Source organism: Nuphar pumila, chromosome 15, assembly GCF_984573655.1.
Source record: "Nuphar pumila chromosome 15, dmNupPumi1.hap1.1, whole genome shotgun sequence".
In the NCBI taxonomy this organism is placed as follows: domain Eukaryota; kingdom Viridiplantae; phylum Streptophyta; class Magnoliopsida; order Nymphaeales; family Nymphaeaceae; genus Nuphar; species Nuphar pumila.
In genome coordinates, this window is record NC_143263.1 from 33,177,190 (window position 1) to 33,203,707 (window position 26,518).

The following is a 26,518-nucleotide window of genomic DNA, read 5'->3' on the forward strand; positions in this document are numbered from 1 at the left end:
TTTGTTATTTCACCTATGTAATAAAATTATTTTATTAAAACAAATAATTTTTATTTCTTTTTTTTTAAATAATAATTTAGAAGACTCTTAAGGGTTTTGTGGTCAAAATGATCATAGAGTCGTTGGGGGCTCTCATATAACTGTTGAGAGCTCCAAACGACTTCATTGGGAGCTTTGAGTGGTCCTCTCCTTTCCTTTTTGTATATAAATACGGGGGTTATTCCATGCTTACATCAAGCACTTAATAAAAGGCTTACATTTTTTTACTTTTTGTACATATTTTATTTGTCTTATTGATCTTTGTATTATCCCATAAAAGACTTTATGTGCACTTTATGATTGTAATCTTATAAATTCTTTAAGTAGCTAGTGTTTTGGTGCTTTCACATGTTTTCTTAAATGGTATCAGAGCCATAGTGTTCTTGGATGAGAAAGATTGCCGACAAAGGTTGTGCTTGTAACAACATCCTCTTTTTTTTTACTTCTTTTTTATCTTGCTCACTTGATGAAAACCAAAATTGATCTCATCTTCATGCTCAATGATACAAATTACATTCTTCATGCTCAATGATACAAATTACATGATGTGAGCGTTGAGCATGAAAAACAATCTTAAAGAAAAAAAGCTTTGGGGATTATGCGATGGCCAATATTATATAGCTTATTATTATTTATATAAAACATCAATTATAAACTCATTAATATATATATATATATAACTCTCTGATTATAAAACTCATTAATATATATAATATTTATATATTCCGATATATTTTGAAGAATTTTGCAACAGTGGACTTATGAAAATTCTAGAGAGGTTGCAAAGTCAAGCCGCTTATTTTGAAAACTAGTTGCCCACTGGCTTATTTTTAAAACTCATTGCGTGAAGGAAACGGGTTGCTTCCATCCTTTTCAAGGATTCCTTATTTGAGAGAGAGAGAGAGAGAGAGAGAGAGAGAGAGAGAGAGAGAGAGAGAGAGGTTAGCGCTTTCTAGCTAGATGGCGTCTTCCGAAGGAGTGATCGCGTGCCACACCATCGAGGAGTGGAAGAATCAGTTCGAATCCGCCATTGAATCTAAGAAGCTGGTTTGTCCCTTCTCCATCGTTCCCTTTTCCCTCTTTGCCCCTCTTTTTTGGGCCCTGCGGTTTCTTTTTTGTTTTTCTTGCGGTGTGCTTCGTTTTGGATGGTGCAGTTTGTTGTTTAATCCACAAGAATGATGCACATGATTTCTTGTCGGCTATTACATGTACCTGCGATCGAGTTGGACTCTCATGATGCTAGTTGTTTTGACTCAAACTAACCTCAAAGTTGTATTCAGCATGCTCGATTTAGTAGGAATTGACCTTTGGATCATGTTTTTTGGAAAAAAACACGTTTTTATGAGTCGGGATCTGATTTTTGGATTATCGAAAAAAACTGTTTACAGGTCGGATTCAGGCTATCCAAAAGCCGGTTCCCACTAATAAAAATATTTAGATCACATCTATGGTGTTAGATGCCAGAAAAAAGAAACTCTGTTTGCTAAGTCAATTGTAAATTCAATCCATTGTAGCAAACATTAATGGAAATATGTATTGTAATCAGGACGGTGATAATCCAATCAACTTATCCTCTCTCTCTATATATATGTATAAGAGAGAGAGAGAGCTTGTCCTCACCTTCAAAATTTGTATTTAGAGACGATTTTCAACAAATCTGACCACGTCGATGTGATCTCCATGTAAGAAAACCTACAAACAGGCTGTTGGTTCAAATTTTGTTGGTGTGTAGGTAGGAGTTTATAACATAGAAACTTTAAAAAATTTCAGAAGAGTTGATTTTTAGATCCGTGTAAAATCCTATCTATACATAATTTTTTTTTTGACCCAAGAGTTGGTTCATAGGTTTTTGACATTGCCAAAAAACACATGCATACAAATTTTTATTGCAAGGTTGGGTGGGTGAACCATATCTATATATATGCCATGTATGTATGTATAGACTAGTACAAAACCCATACAATCCATGGGAAGATATGAAATTTAATGAATGCTAAAAAAGTCACATAACCAAAGGTCCATGATGCATGATAGGGTCCATCAATTTGATCCGTTGAAGAACTGAGGAACACACTACTCACTTTTATATCAAACCCAAGTAGTTGTTCCAGTTACATGTTTAAATTGACCCCACCCAGACCAACTTTGTTCAGGCATGTTTCACACGTTGGACAATAATAACCCAAACTAGTTCATACCTGAACAGATTTATAACTTGTTTGAACTTCTATGAAGTTAATGAAAGCCTTCTCAATGTCTTTTTTCAATTGTAGAATATAAAGTTCTCTAAGACTGAAATATTTTTATTTTTCTATTTTTTTGTGCGTCTGGCCTACATGTTTGGCTTAGTCGAAGTTGGCCCTTGGATCATGTTTTTTTTGACCTGTATATCAGATTTTTCAGGGACTGAAAAACCAACAGCCTACAATATACAAAATTTTCAACCCTAAAAAAGTCATTTTTATGTTGAAAAAATACAACCCAACGGTCGATTCCTACTACTTAGATCATGCTGAACACATCCATAGGGTCAGATTTGATCAAAACAACCTCCTGCTATAAATTCCAACTAGGGGGTTTCTTACCCAGAGGGGTAGCAAATATTCCCCCCCCCCCCCCCCCCCCCACACACACACACACACACACACACACATATATGTTAAAATATTATGTCTTTTTTAACTGTAAACTGAAATACCCATCAGGGGTATTTCAGTCCTTTTACTCAATAGGTGTCAGCCACCCTAATGAGCTAACTTTTTTACTTTTTCTTTTTTTATTTACTTTTGCTTTTTATACTTTTTTTTTTCTTTTTGACTATTGTGAAAGGGACAACTCCATATAGCTGTTGGAGCTGCCCCAACAGTCACAAATGTGACCGTTGGGTGCAGCTCCAACAGTCATATTGAGCTGCACCTGTGGCTTCTTTTTGCATTATAAATAGGCCTTAGTGGCCCTTGTAAACATATTCTTTTTTGTGAGTGCATATGCAATATTGTAAAGCCCCTCTTGGGAACTTATGAATTGAAGTTCATTTTGTTTCATGCTGTTGTGCATGTGTATTCGTGCCTTCGTGCACTTGTGAGTGTTCTCCTTTGTGCCTTTGTGCACTCTTTGTATTTCTTGTATTGTGGTGTTACACACAATCTCTTTTTGTAGAGATTTTCACATGGTATCAGAGCAAGGTTGTTTGGAGAAAGAAATTGGTGTGATTCTTCTCAATATCAAGTGCCTCGAAAAACGTGCCTTCAACTTTTTGGTGATTGGAGTGGAGGCTCTTCTTCATTCAATATTTTAGAAGATTACTACAACAAGAAAGATTTAAAATCTTATTGTGGTACGTATTCTTTTCTTTCTTCTTTCCTCTCTAATGGGTGAAAAAGACTCCCATTTTTCTCTTGGTTTCAAGCTAAATGGCTCAAATTATCATGTGTGGGCCGGAAATATGGAAGCTCACATCAAAGGGAAAGGGCTTTGGGGTTACATTCAAGGCTCGATTCCGGAACCCGAGCCTAAAATTACTTTGGTTAAAGAAGGAGAAATCAAAATCCTTGAGGGAGATGAAAGAACTAATGCTCTTGAGGAATATAGTAGGAAACATGAGCAATGGGAAATGAAGAATTTTAAGATCTTGTCTTGGATTTTCTCTTCCGTTGAGACAAGGATTAATGCCAACATTATAAAGTTTAAAAAGGCTTCTCAAGCGTGGGAGTATCTTGAGAAGATGTATACTTCTAGGGACTTGTCCCATAAGTATTATCTTCAAAAGAGAGAGTTAACTCTTGTTCAAGGTGATATGTCTATAAGAGAGTATTTTGCGGAACTCTCTTCAATTTGGGATGAGTTTGCCATGCTTGAACCCAAGTGGAGTGGAGAAGCCATAGAGCTTTGTCATAAGCAATTAGAAGAAGACCGATTCTTCAATTTTTTGAATGGGCTAAGGCCCGAGTTTGAGCAAATAAGATCTTCTCTCCTATCCTCTTTTACCTCTCCTTTTCTTGAAGATGTCTTAACTAAATTAAGTGGAGAGGAAACCCGTATGGGCATTAGCAAGCAAAATCCTAGTGTGCTTGCAATGTCCACAAATCAAGAAGAATGTGATGGTGTTAATGCCGTTTCTAGACCCGGTAACAATTTAAGAACATATAGATCTCCTCATTTTAAGAATCAAAATCAAGGAGGAAGAAGAGATTATAGCAAAATCTCGTGTCACTTTTGCAAAGAACCGGGTCATATCAAACCGGTTTGCCCAAAATGGAAGAAACTTCTAGCAATGACAACTACATCTCAACCATCCAAAGAGGAATCTTCAAAATAAGCTCTATCTCTCAATCAAATTGTGGAGGCTCTTCAACCTCTTCTAAAGGGAGCTATTTCCGGTGCCGCCGTATCCACCTCTTCTCCTCCAGGTAAAACTTCTTGGCTCTTAGATTCGGGTGCATCCTTTCATATGACCCCAAACATTTCATCTCTTTCCGAGTATTCTAAAAATGTGTCACCTTCTTTTGTTTCGACCGCGGATGGTACTTCTCTAGAAATTAAGGGAATTGGAAATTTTAAAACCCAAAACTTCTTTATTCCAAAAATTAGACTTATACCAAAATTAAATTTAAACTTGCTTTCCGTTTCTCAACTTACGGACCTTGGGTGTAACATTCAATTCTCATCTAATAAATGTTTAATACAGGATCACCAGTCCGGGAGATTGATTGGGGAAGGCTCTAGGAAAGGAGACTTGTACTTTGTGGACTTTCTTCAAATTCCTAAAAACACCTTTTGTAATGTGGCCCAACATAAAGACATAAATGTTTGGCACAAGAGACTTGGTCATCCCAACATTACCAAGTTATCCTATCTACATTTTGTTAAAGATCTTTGTAAAAATATTTTATCTTGTAATGATTGTATTCTTGGAAAAATGAGAATTATACCTTTTGAACCAAGAACTATGTTTAATACTAAACCTTTTAAAATTATTCACTCGGATGTTTGGGGCCGACACCTGTCATATCCAAAGGTGGTTTTGCTTACTATGCGATTTTTGTAGATGATTTCTCACGATATTGTTGAATACATTTTCTCAAACATAAGCATGAAGTTTTTTCATGTTTTAAAACATATCATATGATGATTAAAAATCAATTTAATAGTAATTTAAAGATATTTAGGACCGATTCCGGAGGTGAATATCTCTCTAATGAGTTTAAGAAATATCTTGAGGATTGTGGCATTGTCCATCAAAGATCGTGTCCTAAGACCCCACAACAAAATGGTTTGGCTGAAAGAAAGCATAGGCATATCATTGAAACCACTAAAACCCTTCTCATTTCCCAAAATATTCCTAAAAATTTTTGGGCCGAAGCGGCTCTTGCTTCCGTCTATCTTATCAACCGACTTCCATCCAAAAATTTAGATAAAATTTCTCCCTTTGAGATTCTATATGAAAAAGAACCTGATTATAATAGGTTGAGAGTTTTTGGTTGTAAGTGCTTTGTTCTTACCGATAAAAATGATAAACTCTCACCAAAAGCCATTCCTTGTGCTTTTCTTGGCTATTCGGAAACTCAAAAAGGATTTCGATGTTATGACTCTAAGAATGATAAATTATATGTTTCAAGGAATGTAACTTTTTTGGAAAATGATAGTGGTTTTGAAAAAAATGAATCTCATTTAGAAAATGCCGATTACTCCTTTCTTTTTGACCTTTTATCTAAGGATGATGATATCTCTAGTGATGATGAATCAACATATAATAGTGAAAATGAAATGGTTGTGATCAACAATAACTCTAGCCCTTCTACCCCTCAAGAAGAAAATGTATCTAGAGAATCCATCACTTATTCACATATAGATAGAAGCACATTTAGGAGTGCTATTGAACTATATAGTGAACCTAGTGAGACTATTTCCACTCATGATTCTCATCCTAGGAGAACTGAAAGAACTAGAAGGACTCCCTCTAGATTCGTATCTTTTGATTCTTTCTCTCCTAAATATCGAGCTTGTTTGAGTGGCATTCACTCTTATTTTGAACCAAAAATTTTTGGAGAAGCCAAACAATGTACTGAATGGAGAGAAGCCATGGCGAGTGAACTCAAAGCTCTTAAGAAAGCTAACACTTGGGAATTTCAATCTCTTCCCAATGACAAGAAAACTATAGGATGTCGATGGGTGTTCAAGGTCAAGACTAAGAGTGATGGTTCTCTTGAAAGGTATAAGGCTCGTCTTGTAGCTAAAGGGTACAGTCAAGAATATAGGATTGACTATGAAGAGACATTTGCTCCAGTAGCTCGTATGGTTATTGTCAGATGTCTTATCACCATTGCTTCAATTCAAAAATGGAATATTTACCAAATGAATGTCAAAAATGCCTTTTTAAATGGAGATCTTAATGAAGAAGTTTACATGGATGCTCCACCTGGTATGGAAATCCCTAAAAATAAAGTTCTTCGTCTTCGTAAAGCTCTTTATGGACTGAAACAAGCACCTAAGGCTTGACACGATAGGTTTAACAATGTAATGACTGAGAATGGTTTCACTTCATGCTATACTGACACTGCATTGTTTGTTAAGAAATCTGATGCAGGGATTGTTATATTATTGTTATATGTTGATGATATGTTAATAACAAGTGATGATATCAAAGAAATCAAGAGCATTAAATCTATTTTGACTTCTAAATTTGAAATGTCAGACTTAGGATTTCTGACATATTTTTTGGGAATTGAGGTTGCCTATTCTCAGAGAGGCTATTTTTTGTCTCAAACTAAACTTGCTTGTGAGATTCTTGATAGATCAGGAATCACAGATGACAAGGTCTGCGAAACTCCTGAAATAGTAGGTTCGAAGATGAAGATTGATGATGGGATTCTCTTAAAAGATCCCACACCTTACCGGCAACTGGTTGGATCCCTAACGTATCTCAGCATTACCAGGCCTGATATTTCTCATACAATACATGTTGCTAGTCAATTTCAACATGCACCTACTACAGTCCATATGAGCGCCATCCTTCGCATCATCAGATACATAAAGGGTACAGTAAACAAGGGAGTATTTCTATCTTCTACGTCTGAATTAAGTTTAATTGCTTATACTGACTCTGATTGGGGAGGTGACACAAATAACCGTCACTCCACCACTGGTTTCTGTATTTTTTTAGGTGAATCATTAATCTCTTGGAGATGCAAGAAGCAGCAAAAAGTATCGCTTTCATCCACCGAAACTGAGTATAGAGTCATGACATCTACTACCATGGAGATTGTTTGGATTCACAACTTGTTGGAAGATATGAATATTCAAGTTCAAGGGTCCACAAAATTATGTTGTGATAATAAAAGTGCAATCTACATTGCCAAAAATCACACATTTCATGAGCGCACGAAGGATATCGAGATGAACTGCCACTATGTTCGTGAAGAATATTTAAGAAAAACCATTGACCTTCCTTATGTTACATCAGAATATCAACTGGCAGACTTCTTCACTAAGACGCTGTGTTCTCCAAGATTTAACTTCCTTCTTGGCAAACTTTCGGTCATGACACCCTAAGTTTGAGGGAGAGTGTTAAAATATTATGTCTTTTTTAACTGTAAACTGAAATACCCATCAGGGGTATTTCAGTCCTTTTACTCAATAGGTGTCAGCCACCCTAATGAGCTAACATTTTTACTTTTTCTTTTTTTATTTACTTTTGCTTTTTATACTTTTTTTTTCTTTTTGACGGTTGTGAAAGGGACAACTCCGTAGTTGGAGCTGCCCCAACAGTCACAAATGTGACCGTTGGGTGCAGCTCCAACAGTCATATTGAGCTGCACCTGTGGCTTCTTTTTGCATTATAAATAGGCCTTAGTGGCCCTTGTAAACATATTCTTTTTTGTGAGTGCATATGCAATATTGTAAAGCCCCTCTTGGGAACTTATGAATTAAAGTTCATTTTGTTTCATGCTGTTGTGCATGTGTATCCGTGCCTTCGTGCACTTGTGAGTGTTCTCCTTTGTGCCTTTGTGCACTCTTTGTATTTCTTGTATTGTGGTGTTACACACAATCTCTTTTTGTAGAGATTTTCACAATATATATATATATATATATATATATATATAGAGAGAGAGAGAGAGAGAGAGAGAGAGAGAGGATACAAGATCCGTGTTAAATATGGCACAGTGCTAAATGAAACATTTTAGCGGATTTTCGATGTTTTTTCAAAATTTTAACCACACAGATGTGTTCAGCATGATTAATTTACTAGAAATCGACAATTGGATCATGCATTTTGGATGAAAAAATGGTATTTGGAGCCTCAAAAATTTATGAAAATTGTAAGCCATTGATTTTTGAAACCTTATAAAAACCTATCCATGCATTGAAATCAAATCCTCCAAGAAATGATTGTTATAAAATCAAGCATATAGATTACATCTGTATGGTCAAAATTTTGAAAAAACACAGGAAATTCAATAAATTGTTTCATTTAGCACCATATATAAAGAATACTATTAGTTATGGTTTGTTTTTGTCATCTTCTCATTAGAAATGTTTTTGTAGGGGATTCTTTGATTTTGTGGAAATGCAAGAAACAACAAAAGGTGTCCTTGTCATCTACAGAAACAGAGTACCGAACTATGACAAAACACTAATTTTGAGTTGGTATAGTTGAAACAATTATTAAAAGACTTGGGAGTTCATGTAGCAAAACCCTCAAGATTATGTTGTAACAACAAAAGTGCAGTTTACATCATCGGCAATCACATATTTCATGAGTGGACCAATCACATCAAAATGGATTGTCATTATGTTAAAGAAGAATTCTTAAAGAAGAACATTAAATTGTCATATGTACCATCCGAGCATCAATTGGTGAACTTCTTCACCAAAGCACTTCCATCACCAAAATTTCAATTCCTCTTTGGCAAACTCTCAATTGTGGCACCATGAGTTTGAGGTGGGTATTAAGATACACATATATGTATGTATATAATATATAATATATATACAACAACAACAACTACTACGCCTTCATCCCAAAACAATTGGGGTCGGCGATATGAACCAAAAAAGAAAATCATTCTGGGTCTTCCACATGAATCCTTCTCCTCCAATCATATATTATATATTATTGTAATAGGTAAATACCCAATAGGGGTATTTTCATCTTTTCACAGTCTTGTAATAGGTTGTGCACATTAAGGGTGGGCACAATAATCCTTTTTATTTTTATTGTACGAACTAAGAATTTAGTTTGACATGAAGGGCATTAAGGGAATCCTCCCATAAAGTCGTTGGGACCTCCCCAACGGCTCTATTTCTAGCCGTTGAGGAGTGTCCCAAGGGCTCAATGCTCCCTTGTGTATAAATAAGGGTACTCTCCCTCTTGTAATTCTAATGATTTCTCAAGCATTTTGTTATACAAAAATCCTATATTTTAAGAGTGTTATTGGCCCTTGTGTGACCTATGTGTATGTGCTTTTGTGTTACCCATAAGTGGTCTTGGTGTTATTTTATATTGTGTTCTTGTAAGCCCATAAGAGGCATTCTCTTGCATTCTGTTTTTCATTTCATTATAGTAGACACATCTATATCGCCAAATTTTAGAAAAGAAAAAAAAAACTTTGAAAAAACCATTTTGCATGTTTCATTTTGAAGGTTCCATCACTATATATAGATATATATAGGATACAAGATCGTGCTAAATATGGCATTACAACACTTATAATGCCATATTTATATGTACTATAGTAAGAGCATGATGGAATTGACTAGCAGAGTGAATGGCATCAGCAATATTAGGGTGAGTAATAGAGAGATAAGTTAGAATTTCAATCATTTGTCTATATGGGGTTGAATCTTTTAGAGACTTTCTGTCATCCTTCTTTATTTTGGCATTGATGACCTCTGGAGTATCAACTCGTTTTTCATCAGAAAGCCCTGATCGTTCTATGATCTCTGTTGCATACTTAGTCTGTGACAAATAATAACCACGAGGTGGGTAAGTCACTTTAATTCCAAGAAAATATTGTAAAAAACCAAGATCTGTTATATCAAAGTTAGCTTTGAGTACATCTTTGATATGACTAACTTTATGTTTATCACTTTCTGTGATAATCATGTCATCTATATAGAGAAGTAATACTACCGTACCTTTATTCGAAGACTTAACAAACATTATTGTGTTAGTATAACAAGATATAAAGCCAAGTTGCGTCATCACACTACTAAATTGATCATACCAAGCCTTAGGGGCTTGTTTTAGACCATACAAAGCCTTCCGTAAACAAAGTACCTTTTTATGTGCCAGCCCTAATCCTGAAGGAGGTTCCATTTAAACTTCCTCATTAAGATTACCATTCAAAAAAATATTTTTAACATCCATTTGAAGGATGTATCATTTTCTAATCGAGGCTATAGAAACAAGAGTTCAAAAAGTGGTCATTCAAGCAACTAAAACAAATGTTTCATCATAGTCTATTTCGTACTCTTGATTATATCCTTTGGTGACAATTCTAGCTTTATATCTCTCCAATGTCTTATCACTTTTGATTTTAATTTTATAAACCCATCTATACCCTATGGTTTTTTTTCCTTTTGATAATGTTTGAATTTTTCAAGTTTTTGCCTTTTCTAAAGCTTCTAGTTCATCATTCATGGCTTTAATCCATTCTTAGTGATTTTTAGCATCATTATAATAGGATGATTCAACATATGAGTGGATGGCCATCACATACGCTCTATACTTGGGTTCAAAGGAGTTATAAGACACAAATCTACTAGGAGCTTTGAAAATCCTCATGGATTTTTTAATACTAGATGAATCTGTCTTGATTTTGTAGGACGACAATTAAGCCCTTTCTTTTTTGCTATAGTGATAGATGAACTTACGAGATCAATTCAAGAAAATGTGCCGTGGTGTATGTTGTTTGCTGATGATATTGTTTTGATTGATGAGTCTAGAGCTGGGGTTAATGCTAAGTTAGAATTATGGAGACAGACTTTGGAAGCAAGAGGTTTTACGTTGAGTAAGAGTAAGACAAAATATATGGAATGCCGGTTTAGTAAACAACGAAGTAGTGATGAGAGTGTAGTGAAGCTTGGTGAGCAACAAATAGCGGTGGATGACTGTTCAAATATTTGGGATCTATCATTCAAAAGGATGGAGAAATTGATGGTGATGTAAATCATAGGATTAAGGTTGGGTGGATGGAATAGAAAAATGCAACTGGAGTGTTGTGCGATCGTAGAATGCCATTGTAGTTGAAGGAAAAGTTTTATAGGACGACAATTAGACCCGCTTTACTGTATGGTACGGAATGTTGGGCTGCCAAGAGACATCATTTACAAAAAATGAGTGTAACTGAGATGCGCATGCTTCGATGGATGTGTGGAAATACACTAAAAGATAAGATTCAGAACGAGGAAATACGTAAGAAGGTAGGCGTTGCATCCATTGAAAATAAGATGAGTGAGAATCATTTACGATGGTTTGGGCATATTCGGCGAAGGCCTAATGTAAAATCCACGTAAAAAAAAAAAATTTACCGGACCCGGGTCGGGTCGGGACCCGACCCAGGCCCGCCCTCGTTAGGGTTTTAAAACCCGACGCAGGGGAGGTTTTTTTTAAAAAACACCCCCCCCCCCCCACTCGTGCCGCTCCACCCTTTCGGCAAGATAAGGAACCCCCTTGAGGGTTTCCCTGGATCTCGCCCCTCCCCGAGCTCTTTAAGAGCGTTGCGGGAGGAGGATTGATGCACCGCCCCCTCTTCTCGTTCCCTACGGGCGACAACCTCGCCTGCAACCTCGACCGCACCTCCCTCTCGAGCCCTCCCCGTGCCCTGCGCAGGACAACACCGTCGACACCTCCTCGCCTCTGATCCAATCGCCGCCGCCGCCGCTGCCACCATCGCCGTCGATTCTCTTCCAGGTGGCGGGTTCCTGTCAGAGCTCGCCGCAGCCAACCCGAGCCCTTTCGCCGGCGTGCCAACCTTGCAACCCTCGTCTCTCTCTCGTGGCGATTTCCGGCAACCCCCCATCACGTGCTGGTTCCTTCTCTGGCAGGCCACCGGTGACTACCATCCCCTCTCGTTCATCATTGTTACCGCTGCCTTCCCGACGACCCTCAGGTAAGCCGATCTCTCTCCCTGCTCATACCCTTCTCCCCTCTCGACAGCCGCAGGCAGGGGCCAAAGGCCCCTGCGTCTCTCTCTCTCTCTCTGCTTACCTTCCGGCAGGGGCCATCGGCCCCTGCCCCTCTTCTTTTAAAACCCAGCAGGGGCCGATGGCCCCTGCCATTTCTTTTTCTCAAGCCCGACAGGGGCCTTTGGCCCCTGCCCCCCCCCCCCCCCCGCCCCCCTTTTTTTTTTAAAGACCAGTAGGGGTCGATGGCCCTTGCCTCCTCTTTTGGAAGCCGCAGGGGGCCTTTGGCCCCTGCCATTTCTCTTTCTGGTAGGGGCCAATGGCCCCTGCACCTGTTTCCTTTGGCAGCATAGGTCATTGGACCCTACCCCATTCCATTTCAGGTCAGCAGGGTTCCGTTGATCCCTGCCTTTTTTGCAGAGAAGCCGAGACCCCAGTCCTTTGTTGCCGTTTTCCCTATTTATTTAAATGCATACTAATAACGTACCTTTGCAGCTTACGCAACAGGCCTCGTTCTTGCTTCGCGGCCCGACCCTCGTATTATCCTCACGCATAGGCGTACGCAACTACACAATATTCCGAGGTAGGGTAAAGTCGCACAAAGGGCAATAAATGAACCTATTTAAGTTGAAATAATTAAGATGCTCATGCTAGATATGCTTAGATTTATATTGCTTCTGCATTGCATATTTTTTTGTCTGCACATTTATGAGTCGAGGTATGATTTTACTCTTTGAGTATTAATTTGCGTATTTGCTTATGTGGTTGAAGGTGGTTTCGTACTTTTTGCAATACTTATGCCCTTAATTGCTTGCATATATACTTGCTTGTACGTTCCTATGGGTCGATGTACAATTTCATTCTTCGATCATTATTTTGCATAGTTGCTTATGAGTTGAGGTGTGGTTTCGTATTTCTTGAAATATATATGCCCTTGTTTGCTTGCATCCATTTTTGCCTGCACGTTTCTTTTGAGTGAGGTACGACTTCGTGTCTCGTGTATTACTTATGACCTTATGTGTTTGCCTATCTAAGTGGTCAAGGTATGATTTTGGTACCTCGTGTGTTATGCGCTTTTCGCTCGATGTGCGACATTGCAAGTCGAGAGTTGCTTGTTGTCATGTTATAATCTGTATATGCTCACACTTATGGTAAATATGTACTTACATAAATGTAGTCTTGTGCCTAACCTGATTTCAGTTGTTTTCAAAACACTAGAAGTTGCGCTTGTGTGCTATAGTTCTTTTAAAGATGATTTCCTTCTGCAAACCCAGTGCTCTTCAAAATGCACAACTTTTGCAAAGTTAAGTTTTAAGTCCTGTCGGATTGCTAAGTCACATTTGGGCCCTCCCAGGTCCACACACTTGGGAGAAATATTTTATAACCCCGATTCGAGTTGCGACCCAATTCGAATAACCCCGATCAGGGGCATGAGCCTATGAATGAGTGGGGTTCTGTTAAAGGACCCATTCTTCATTTATCAATCTAGTGTCGCATGTCGATACTAAGATAAATTTTAGATGCAAGATTGATAGTGTTGTGCCTTGTGTGAATGACTTAACGTGGCATTGTGGCTTTTAAGGATGAATCGTGCCAAATGAGCACTCCTATATTCTTTGGATCGTTATGAAGTTGTGTGTTGGGTGTTCCTTTTGAGAAGCCTACGCACCTCCCTTTTTCAGTGTTGCGTACTTTTAGACATGCACGACATGTTAAGTACTTTGTTGATCGGACGAGAGATCCGAGACGACCTTTTATCATGAAATATACAAAATATTGTGGAAATGAATTCAAGACTTATTTTGTCAAATTGTGTTGTGTTACTTCTTATGCGGATAATATCTGTTGGGGTTTCTTTGGTGAAACCATATCCCTTTTATCATAGTCGTACTTTTGACAAGTACGTCCGTACTTTTTGACAAGTACGTCTTCTTACGTTGCGATGATTGGATGAGTAGGTTGTGGCAACCTTGATGAGTGCAAATAACAAAATGCTGAGATCACCTAAATAAGTGATGATTTCCGCCTTCACCGGCAAGATACTCAAGTTGGGTCGAAAGACCAGAGTATATAGAATGGGTCTTCAGTTAACTACCCCTGATGTACTCATTCGAACCGCTGACTCCTGTCAGGAGAGAGGATGGGAAGGTACAAAAACTTCGATGGACAAGCCATTAAAGGCAGTTACGAGCAAAAGACTCGGCTTCCCCAGTCATCGGAGTTAGGGGAAGGGGACTACCATAATTATCCTAGGTGGTAGCTCTCCATGTTCGGGATGCATCCATTGTCTATGCTGCTTTTCTCTCTTGGTCGCTGACCGTTCCCTTAGGTGCGGACTCAATCAGCTATCCGGGTTATCATAAAATACATAGCATAATAAACCCCTGGATTAGTCTAGGCTGTTTCTAGAGTCGTGCCTTGTGCGTACCCACTTGGCCAGTTAATATCGAAACATAATTTAAATCCGATCAAACAATTTGTTGAGTTATGCACGTATGAAAGCTATAGCATGCAACGAGTTTCAATACTTATGAAATTGTGTGTGTGGTTGATGTAGCATCGTATTTTGCTTGCTTATGCAGTGCTTTGCTTATAATAATTAGCCTACTTGTGCCAGTGAAATGCTTGTAATAGTTTTAGCATTTTGCTCATGATAGTTACTCTATGAATCTGTTGAAATTAAATTGCTATATAATTGCCTGTCTACTTGACATTAAATTTTTTTGCTTAACTATGTTATATATCGTTCTGTATGTGCACCTACCAGTTTTTAGTGAAACTGACCCATTTTATGGGTAGAAAATGGATAGGTAATACAGTCTGCGATGAACGATGGCGTGATGAGATCAAGATAGAGCTTTTTCCCTGACGTTTCGCTCCTGAGGACATGTTGGTAAATTTAGTATAAAGTGTATTTCAAAATTTCTCTTTTTATTAAACCTTGAGTTACTAAAACTGTTTCAGTAAACTTCTTCTTGGTTTCAACAAACAAATTCTCAATCATTGAAATTGCATTTTAAAACCATTTGATTTTAATAGTTGTGCGGAATTCGGTAAAGGAAAGTTTACGCTGTAATGCGCTCAAGGTCCATTGACCTGTTTTAAAAATATCATTTTCCGCTGAAGTACTATTTAGACTCTGATAATTGTATGATTTCAAAGCTTTTTAAACTATTCTAAAAGTTACAAGTCCTGGATTTTTTGGGCGTTACACCTAATGATGCTCCGGTTAGAAGGATGGAGAAATGGGAAAATCTATTAGCTAAAAGAGGTCGGGGTAGGCCTAAGAAGACTTGGATGGAGATGATAAAAAAGGCTATGAATGCTTTGAACCTCACCGAGGACATGACATTGGATAGAAATGATTGGAGGAAAAGGATTCATGTGGAGGACCCAAAATGATTTTATTTTTGGTTCATATCGCCGACCCCAATTGTTTGGGATGAAGGCGTTGTTGTTGTAATCTGTCTTGATTTTGAGAATATCTTTTTAGGGCACATGAAAAATGATCTTCGGTATGTCGAGTATAAGTTTAAACTTCGTTATGTGGTTGGTCTATGTCATCATGACCTTCATTCCCATTCTCATATGCATCATGAGAGTCCTCATTGTCACTCTTATGCACATCATGAATGTTACTATTATAATAAAAAAACTTTATCATGCTCATTAGCAAGATAAAAAAAAAATATTCACAATGCTCTTTGGATTTATCTTTATCAAATCCATTTTCATTTTCAAGGAATGTGGCATTTATTGAAACATATAGTTTGTTTTTTCTAATTTTATAGCATTTATACCCTTTTTAATTTTTGACATATCCTAAGAAAATACAAGCAATAACTTTAGCGGACAGTTTGTCATTCTTGTTGGTAAGGACAAAGCATTTACAATAAAAAACTCTTAACCTTTTATAATCTGCAGGAGTTTTAAATAATTTTTTAATATGGAAAAAAATTCAATAGTATTTGAAGGTATTCTATTTATCAAATAAATCGCAGTAAGGGTGACTTCAACCCAAAAATTTTTAGGGACATTTTTTGGATATAAGAAGAGTCTTAGTAGTCTTAATAATATGTCTATGTTTTCTTTCAGCTAGTCCATTTTGTTGAGGAGTAAAACAAGATTTTTGATGAATAATTTTATGTAAATCAAGATAATTTTTGAAGTCATTTGTTAAAAATTCTCCTCTAGAGTCTAATTTAAAAATTTTTAATGTTGGCTTTAAATTGAGTTTTTGCATAGTGATAGATTTTTTGAAAACAATCAAATACTTCAGATTTGTACTTAAGGAAATATATCCAAGTATGTCTACTATAATCATCCACAAAAATAACATAGTACGATACTCCTCTTTTGGACACAACTTGAGTCGGTCCCCATATATCCGAATGCACTAACTCAAATGATATTTTAGATATAAAATGACTAGGTCCAAATGGCAACGATTTCATTTTACCAAGAATACAATATTTCACAAATTAAATCCTTTTCTTTATACTTTGTAAGAAATGAAAACAAATGTAATTTTGACGTACTAGGATGTCCTAGTCTTTTGTGTCAATTTTCTATATCATTTTTTCATAAAATTACCAAAAATATGTTTTGATTATTCAAGATTGTCCATAACATAGAGATCTCCCCTTATATGGCCTCGCATAATCGGCTTTACGAACTGGAGATCCTGTATTAAACAACTATTTGATAAGAAAAAAATCTTGTACCCATGGTCTGCAATTTGAGAAACAGATAGGAGATTTAAATTCGATTTTGACACTATTACAACATTTAGTACATAAAAAGTTTGATGTTTTTACAAAGTTCCAAAACTTTTGATTTTGAAAGAAGTTTCATCGGCGGTTGAAACATAAGAATCATTTGGGTTAATATGACATTTAGATAGTATAGCCTCATTTGTAGTCATATGAAAAAAAACTCTAGAATCAATAATCCAAGAAGTCTTACCGGGAATCAATATATGTGGATACGATCGCATCGGAGAGGGAAAAAACTTGATTTTTGAACATTGGTTGTAGTGCCTCTATGAGTTGTGCTAGAGACATTGAGCCAACGCTTTTGGAGCTTTCATTTACACCATTCATTTCAAAAGATAGTCCCACAAAAGCCACTTTTTTTCATCTCTTCTATCTTCTCTTTTTTTTTTTTGGGCAAAAAGGTTTGATGTGACCTGACTCATTGCAAAAGTGACATTAATTTACCACTTGTATTTATAGTCATTTCTTCCATGATCATTTGAGCTTCTCCCATAATCATTGGAGCTTCTCTGAAAGTAAGGGGACTTGTAAGCTCTTGTGCGGTTTTCGGTCCTTAACATAACAGGCATCAATTTTTCGTCTTTAGTAGAAGAAGTTTCTTCAATTTATTCTCCTACACCTCCTCTACGAATAAGGGCTGATTTGGTCCCTTCAAATTCGGGACTAAGTCCATTAACAAATTGGTAGAAATGCTCCATTTTAATTTGATTTTCACGGAGTTTTACGTCTTGAGGGTAATGCCACTTATGCTCTAAAAAAGCCAATTCATCCAAAAGAAGAGAAAGAACATTATAATATTCCCTAATGCTCATTTCTTCTTGGGTCATGGTTCTAATTTTATTTTTTACATTACATACATGAGCTATGTATTTTATACAATACATATCTTTGAGATATTTACATGCATCAGTAGCAAAATTAAATTTTTCCAAACTCGAACACTTCTTGATGTCAACATTATTGATGAGCCATCGGCCATCCAATGATCTTGGAATGACCCATCCTTTATTCTTTTCATTTTTTTTCGTATTCAGCAACGACTTTAGACATCTCTTCTCTTTGGAGCGCTACTTTCTTGCCATTTTCGATCTTGGTAAGCATGAGCTTTGGTTATCTTTCGGTGCCATCAACCAAACCCCATAGACCTTTTTCCCATATTTTGTGTTTTACTATGGATGCCCACATCATATAGTTTGTATCCTTGAGTCTCACGTGAATGAAGATAACTTTTCTATCATCCTCCATTTTTACAAATAAGGAATAGCGAGAGAAAAAAAGCATAGAAAGAGAGGAGGTAGAATGGAAGTGAAATACTCTTTAAATGCCACGAGCTCACGATCACACGATCCACACTCTTACGTCCACACAAACAAGTTGCTTAACCGATGGCTCTGATACCATATAATGAAATGAGAAATAGAATGCAAGAGAATGCCTCTTATGGGCTTACAAGAACACAATATGAAATAACACTAAGACCTCTTATGGGTCAACACAGAAGCACCCACACAAGTGCCAAGAACACTCTTAAAATATATGCTTTTTGTATAACAAAATGCTTGAAAAAGTATTAGAATTACAAGAGGGGGAATGCCCCTATTTATACACAAGGGAGCATAGAGCCCTTGGGACACTCCCCAACAGCTAAAAGTAGAGCCGTTGGGGAGGTCCCAACGACTCTATGGGAGGATTCCCTTAATGCCCTTCATGTCAAACTAAATTCCTAGTTCATACAATAAAAATAAAAAGGACTGTTGTGCCCCTAATGGGCACAACCTATTACAAGACTGTGAAAAGACAAAAATACCCCTATTAGGTATTTACCTTTTACAATAATATATAATATATATACATCCGTTATATATATTATATATTATATACATACATATATATGTATATCTTAACATCTACATGTGGGTAGGTTTTTATAGGATTGAAAAATCAATGACCAAAATTTTTTGTAAAATTTTGAGGCTTAAAAGTTCATCTTTTCCATCGAGAAAGCATCATCCAGGTGTTAGTTCCTAGCAGATTGACCATGTCGAACACATTTATGGGGTCAAAATTGCAAAGTACCAAAAAATGTGTTCTGACCCATTTTGCATATATAATTTGTAAGAGCTGACGAAGAATTTTGTACAAGTGTGGCATGTACAAACGACTGTAGTAGATTTATATTCTGCATACACAATTATGAGTTTCTTTAGGTTTTTAAGTTTGTTTTTTAAATTTAGACAATTTTAGACTTGGTCAAAGTTGATCAAGTCCAAAATCATTGAGTGCTGGGTTGACTGCATCGAACACTTTTTGACCCACACCCAGCTGTGTCAGAGTGCCGTAGCCCTCTCATTAATGAGGGGAGAGAGGGCTTGGTAAAACCCACCCCCTCCATTTTCCTTTGTTTATGAATGAGGTATACCCCTCATTAATGAGAAGTAGCCTCTCATTAATGTGAGAGAGAGAGAGAGAGAGAGAGAGAGAGAGAGAGAGAGAGAGAGAGAGAGAGAGAGAGAGAGAGAGAGAGAGAGAGAGATTTGTAAACTCCCCCACCCCTCCTTTTTTTCCTTTTTTGTTAATGAGGTACATCCCTCATTAATGAGGAGCAACCCTCTAATTAATGAGGGGCGATTCCTTCTCTCAACTTTTAAAATTGAGAGGGAAGAAAGGTTGCCTAGAGAAATTCCCATTTCTTTTTCATTAATGAGAAGCACACCCGTCATTAATGAGGGAATCCATTTCATTAATGAGGATGAGGAGGCGAGCCCCTTCATTTTTGAAAAAATGAGAGGGAGGGGAGAAGAGAAGCACCCTCTCCCTCCCTCTTTATTGGGGAAAAGACGGGTTTAAAGTTCGTTTATTTTTATTTTATAAAAAATAGAAAATAATTTTTATTGGATATGAATTTTGATCCAATCTAGATTCATTATATTTATATCATATATCATAGTCACCTATATCGTTCAAGGTAATTTCTCGTTGAGGGTTTTTCTCGAAGAGATTTTCCAAAGTTTGTATTTATCAGAAAAATCTTGGAAGTTTAAAAAATTGAAAAAATACAAATAATAACCAAAAAGATAAGAAGCTAATAAGTTTTGCATGATTTTTCTTCCAAAAAATATAAAGGAACAAGTTTTAAAAGGTTTTAAAAATATAAAAGAAAAAATAGGAAATGCAAACTTAAAATATAAAAAAGAGTTTTTTCCCCAAAAATATTATGATATTGTCACGATATTTCGACTTTTGACGATATTTTCAGCATATTGCGAGATATTCCCGATATTATCGACTACCTTGAAATAGCCAATATTAAAGCTGTGAGGTCAGATTTGCGAAAAACAACCTGGAAAACCCGTTCGCTTGTGGTAGGCACGAAACGGAGTAGGCAGCTACCCTCTACTCTCTCTCTCTCTTTATATATATATATATACTGGTACACACTTGATTTACATAGATCTAAGCTCCAAAAGAAAAATCTAATAGCTGGATCATGTTTAGTATATTCTATTTAATATTTTCACGTGTTAAAGTTGACTCAAACGTGATGTTTTATATTATTTATTTATTTTTAAACCATCCTTATTTTCATGAATTGTGAGCAGATGATGTTCACTGTCTCAAAAATGGAATCTTATAGTGTATTACACATGATAAAACCTTCTAATATAGTAAATAAATCATGTTAAACACATCTGTACGGCTAGAATTACCATTTGATGGCTAGATCTATGTGAACAAGAGTGTACCACAGTTTGGTATCATGGTACAATATATATATATATATATATATATATATATATATATATATATATATATATATATATATATATATATATATATATATATATAGCTGTGTCCAAGTGTCTAGTTTTTCAAGACCTTGTCAGTGTCAAAGTAACAGATGATTACAAACAACTCCCATACTCCTGAGAGAAAATCACACTGAATAAGGTCATCAGACATGAAGTACCTCAATGTGTACGCTCAAAGTCAGGTTATACATGGGAACAGACAGATAAAAAGAATCCTGCTTGGTCCATTAGGCAGAGTATGTTTCAATCAGTCTACTTTGTGAATTACTGTTTCAAACTTTCAAGCCAAGCCAGGTGTTTTCCTAGTTTGGCCAATTTTCAGTTCAGACATCTAATAGCTGGAAACTATGGTGAGATCCAGCATTAGCCATCCTCCATATTCCCTCTAAAGATCTACTTGGATCACCATTTTTCCTCTAAAGATCTACTTGGATCATCGATATGTATGTAATCTAGGTAGTCTTTTTCTTTTTCCTGTTAATTTAGCAAACAGCAGAGCTCCTTACATTAAAAAGTAGACAGCAATGTGCAGAATATGGATGAAATGGATGGGAATCACCCTTCAAGAACACAGGCAGAAACAATAACTAAGGTTCCAGAAAGGCAAACATAAACATAGCGAGTGAGATGTTGCTGTTCACTTTCATATGATAGTAAAATATGCCTGTGTGCAGACTGGCAGGGAGCATGGTGGCTTCTATCTTAATGGTCAACATCCCCAGTAAGGCCTGATTATAAAATTGTTTTTTCTTTGATTTCTTGTTAGCGTCTCCAAATGCACCACCAAAACTTGTTCAACTCATTTTGACAAAAAATCCATACATATCAGACATTTTTCTAAAGTCACCACGCTTGTAGCAATGATGGTATCTAATGCCCAAAAGAGAGATCATGCTAATGTTCCATGTTTGACATCAATTCAATGCCCAACTCCTGAAATTCTCTTGAAAGCATGATCTTATAGTAACCTATATCGCATGGATATAGATGCGGAAATGGGAAACAATACAAATACACTTGGTATGATGCAATAATTTTCAAAAAAATTAAGATCTGGTCTATGTAGTTAAGATCCTGCCTAGGCCGCCTATATTACCTTGGCTCAAGTCTACCACCTAGGAGCACCTAGGTGCCTAGGCAAGTACCTTGATTGAGAGTGGGGGTGGGGGCATTGAGGTTGGTATTTTACATTTGTTTTGATTATTCTTAAAATATTGTAAATTTGTAATCATGTTTTGATTTTGTATTTTGAAATAATTGTTTTTAGTATTTTTATATTTTATTTTAAATAATTTTGTTCTTTTGTGCACCCTAAGTGATGATCTAAACAAATATTTGTTTAGATGGAGTTGAATGCTAGAAATATAATTACATTTTAATTGTTTAGATTGGTTTATAAATTATTCTTTTCTTTAAAGTTTTGTTTGTTTAGCTTCATAAACTGTGGTGAATATGTATTTTCTATTACTTTTAGGAACTTATTCTAATTTTTAAAATATTTTTCTTTTTTGGTCCCAACTACGCTGACTAGTCCTGCCTAGGCCTTTTAGGGGGATGGCGCCTAGGCACTGACTAACGCTTTTGACCACTTAGGACATGGGAACAACCATACAGACACAAATGTATACATGCATGCGTGTGTGAAAAAAAAATCTAAATCACTATAATTAGGAACATCAAATGATGAAACTAAGTTGAAATTGTAATATAGTGTAATTGATGACAAATTTTAAAGAAAAAGAACTCAAGCGGACACAAAATAAGTAAGACCATAAAAGGAAATGGATAAAGTTAATGACACAATATTTGATTGTGTGTAAAACTGGTTTGACTGTGTCCTTGAAGTGTTTTGCAGTGTCCAAGTGTCTTGTTGTATCAACACAGAATATGCATGCTATGTGAACTTTCCATGTAACATAGTAACTTGACAAGCCAAGCTTAGGTATTCCTAGTTAATATAGGTTCTAAAATAAACAACCACTGCATGGTCAAGAACAAGATTTCATGAAATTGAAAGTAGATACCATAGAATGAAAAACTTATCTTCACACTGCATAGAACAAAAATATATGATAGTCAGTACTAATTAATACCTTAAATTGCCTTTTCCTCTTTTTTTAGGTAACAAGGATTTCATATTTAATGTAATCCAAAACAAAATCCACCGCTTGCAAGGAATAAGCAATTGATTCCTTAAACAAAATGCACTGTAAATTTTGATCCATTGAGGTCATCACCATCAGAAAATTTTAAGTAGTTTATGATCGCAAGAGTAACTTAATTCAATTGTGAGTGTAGAAGATAAATGACATGGGATGGAAAGAATACCTAGAGAGAGCACCTTAAAATGAACATTGTATCTCTTCCAACATATGTCAACCCCTCCATATTTTGGATTTCATGCCACAAGCTTGTTTGTGGCCAGCCCATATTGTAACTAGTCTTAAGATGTTATCTATGAGATATGAAAGCATTTACTGATTTAGCATTGAGACAATACTGCACCTGCACATTGTTGCATGGATTCCTTCTGTTTCTTGTTGACTCCATTGTTAATGAAATCTGCTGTACATGATACTCAGGTTGTAGCAATACCGGTCCTATTTCCCAGATGGGAATTCAGTTTGGGCATCTCAACGTCCATCTTTATGGATGTGTTCATCTTCTCTTTCTTCTAAATGCAAATTTCAGAATATTCATATTAAAAATCATAAAGTGAATTGGTTCCAAACAAATAAAGTTAAAAAAACTCCTGCTTCATAAGAAACCCACTGGGTTTTTTTTTTTTTTTTTGGGGGGGGGGTTCCCTTGGATTATCTCAAATTGACTAATTGAAAACAAGGAAAGCAGTCAAAATTTGATTTCATGAACTGATCCAATGATCAACAAATTAGTTATACAGCATATGAATTTGAACTCTCAACCCACAGGAAATGCAGGTGAAAAACCATGATAAAAATTAATCCTTAAATAGAAGCAAGGATTATATACTCGCCATCCTTAGAGTGAAGGTTCCTAAATCCTAATACCTATCTACCAAAAAAGAAGTCATTCAAAGTTAAACTCAAATATATAAAATTATCTAAATATCACAAACTGCATGCAATTAGGGCTGCACATTAGCGAGTTCGAGCTGAGATTAGGCTGGCTTGGCTCGGCTCATTAAAAAAAAGAGCTGTTCAAGCACTCAGCTTGAGCTTGAGCTTGAGCTGAGCTTGAGCAGCTTTTGTCCAAACTCGGCTTAAATCAAATTCGAGCTTGGCTTGGCTCAGCTCCAGCTCCAGCTGGACATTTTTATTTTAAAAAATATTTTAATGTATAGTGAGGATGGTATCGAACTATCCACCTCTTCTATAAAGGGTTGGCATCTTACCCGTCTAAGCAAGACCTTGTGTGTTTATTGTGTCAACATAATTCATCCACATACCAATGCTAGGTGCCTTTTATAACTGCACGAACTGAGTTAATTGGGCTAATCGAGCTCAATCATGCTTGATTGCTTGATCAAGCTCAGCTGGTCTATGTGTATTGAGCTTGAGCCCTTGCTCAAGCTCGGCTCATTTATCTACTCAGATGAGTTTGAGCCGAGCTTAAACGAGTCAAGCCCGAGCTGGCTGTGCTAGTTGTGCACCCCTACATGCAACAAAGAAAAGAAGAAATTGACATTCTATAATTGTAACACCAAACTTTCGTCGTCTACCACATCAATATCATTTAAACTCAAATTAAACATTCCTACAAACTATCAAATTTCTAGAGGAGAGAAACAACAAAAAGTATAAAAAAGAAAGAAGGAAAGATGATAAATGGAAGAAAAACTCCAAAAAAGGGGATCCTCTAAATCATACCTTTTGAATCCTTATTATTTATCAAAAGTAGAAACTCTAACAGAGAGAGAGAGAGGGAGAGAGAGTCAAAGGCAGTATTATCTCCTATTCTTTATAATTGCTTACTATAAAAGTTGTTTTGGATGATGCACTATTCATGTTTAGATGTGTTCTTAAAGCAATAAGAAATCAGTGGCTCATCTCACACTAAAACTTCATGACCAAAAAAGAAAATTTTACCAAATAAACAATGTGAAACACGTATAAGTCTATAAGATTAGATTAAACAAAAAAACTTGTAACCTTGTTTTCTTGAAGTGTTTAGGACATTTAGGAGATTCCTATATATGTAAATATATATACAAACAGTACTGTGTAGGTCATAAACAGTCTTATCTCCTAAACCTTCCTATATGACTTAAAAAAGCATATGTATAGGTGTTTGCTTAATCTGAATTTATAGATGTACTCTATTTCTATATAATTTGCTTAGTGTGAAACATATTTGATACTTTAGATGAGGCATGTTTCATGTTTATTGCAATAAATAATCAACAGTTCTATATCATGCAAAAACCTGATGATGGAAAACTAAAATTGGTTAAATGTTCAATTCAAGTCATGTTTTTTAGTAAATAAACAATGATAAATGCACCTAGAGTTTAGATTAAGTGAACGACCTTTAACATGTTGTTTTGAAGTGCTAAGGATATTTAGGAGATACTGATTTTCCTAATATATATATATATATTTATATATATATATGTGTGTGTGTGTGTGTGTGTGTGTGTGTACTGAATTTTTTCAATTGTTGAGAAGATTTCTTTTTGCCACATTTCTTTGGGTGATAATTAGGAAATTGTTTCTTGTCCTTTACTGGAATTTTGTTATCAACTTGGTTGGCCCATTCTGTTTCTTTTTCCCTTGCATGCTTTGATGTTTTAGAGATAATGGTTAATTATGTAAAGAATAAAATATTTTATTAATTATTGCATCCTTGTAATTTCTAAGGTGGTGGTTGATTTTACTGCATCTTGGTGCGGACCATGCCGATTCATGGCCCCTGTTTTCGCCGAGTGGGCTAGGAAGTTTGTGGATGCCATTTTTTTGAAGGTCGATGTTGATGAATTAAAGGTATTATTCCCTAGCTGCTGTGTTTTTATTCCCCCTAATGCTGGAGCTACATATAACTGGTAGTTGTTCATGGGCCTGACCATTTGAAAAAGCTATAAGGCCTAATTTGGACAACAGTTTGTGGTTCTAGCTTAATTGTTGATATCTTGAATATGATTGGCTTGTTTTTTAGTTCTCTCTACATATTTAGAGGGTTGGTTCATTTGAAGTTTATGGTTGAATATGTGATAATATATGAATCTTATCTGAGTAACAAAAAATACAAATTTTAGGAAGTTGCTGAGGAATGGAGGATTGAAGCAATGCCAACATTCTTGTTTCTTAAGGAAGGGAAGGAAATAGAGAGGGTTGTGGGAGCAAGGAAGGATGACATTAACAAGAAAATCACTGAACATTTGGCACTTCCTGTTTCTGCCTAGGAGAGATACTGCTACGTTCTTTATTTGACTTGCTTCAACTGATTTGCTTTTCAAATTGTGCTCTCGTGGCTGTTAAACCATGTCATGGATGATTTAATTTCATAATAATAAAAATGTGGATATTTTGTGGTGGATGTTATCACTCGTTACTTTAGACCATACTCCCATTGTGTTAACTTTTTATGAGGAAATTTGCTTGCGAGAGAGATACCTTCAGTTCTCTAGCTTCAAGAAGAAAAAAAAGTGATGCCTTCAGTTCTTATGGAGATAAGTTTCCTGAGGCACAGTAAAGGTTCTAACTTGGTGAGATGTATGGCTGGGTTCAGAGCATGGAGTTGAGAAGCATCACCAGATATTGTCTATGTAAATTTTCTTCCTTGAGTTCCATT

The 26,518-nt window shown here is 36.1% G+C and overlaps 1 protein-coding gene across 1 annotated transcript; it reads left to right on the forward strand.

Moving 5' to 3' along the window:
- The first annotated feature begins 914 nt into the window (after positions 1 to 914).
- Positions 915 to 26,263, forward strand: LOC149815058 (thioredoxin H1-like). The gene is made up of 3 exons (XM_089990185.1): positions 915 to 1,086; positions 25,588 to 25,710; positions 25,983 to 26,263. Exons 1-3 carry the CDS (start codon positions 1,000 to 1,002, stop codon positions 26,127 to 26,129), a joined length of 357 nt encoding a protein of 118 aa, XP_089846311.1. The 5' UTR covers positions 915 to 999; the 3' UTR covers positions 26,130 to 26,263.
- Positions 26,264 to 26,518: the final 255 nt, after the last annotated feature.

Coding starts and splice junctions, on each gene's coding strand:
- LOC149815058 (XM_089990185.1), top strand. CDS start 1,000: ATGGCGTCTTCCGAAGGAGTGATCGCGTGCCACACCATCGAGGAGTGG. Junction 1,087..25,587: donor CCATTGAATCTAAGAAGCTG/GTTTGTCCCTTC, acceptor GTAATTTCTAAG/GTGGTGGTTGATTTTACTGC. Junction 25,711..25,982: donor TCGATGTTGATGAATTAAAG/GTATTATTCCCT, acceptor TACAAATTTTAG/GAAGTTGCTGAGGAATGGAG.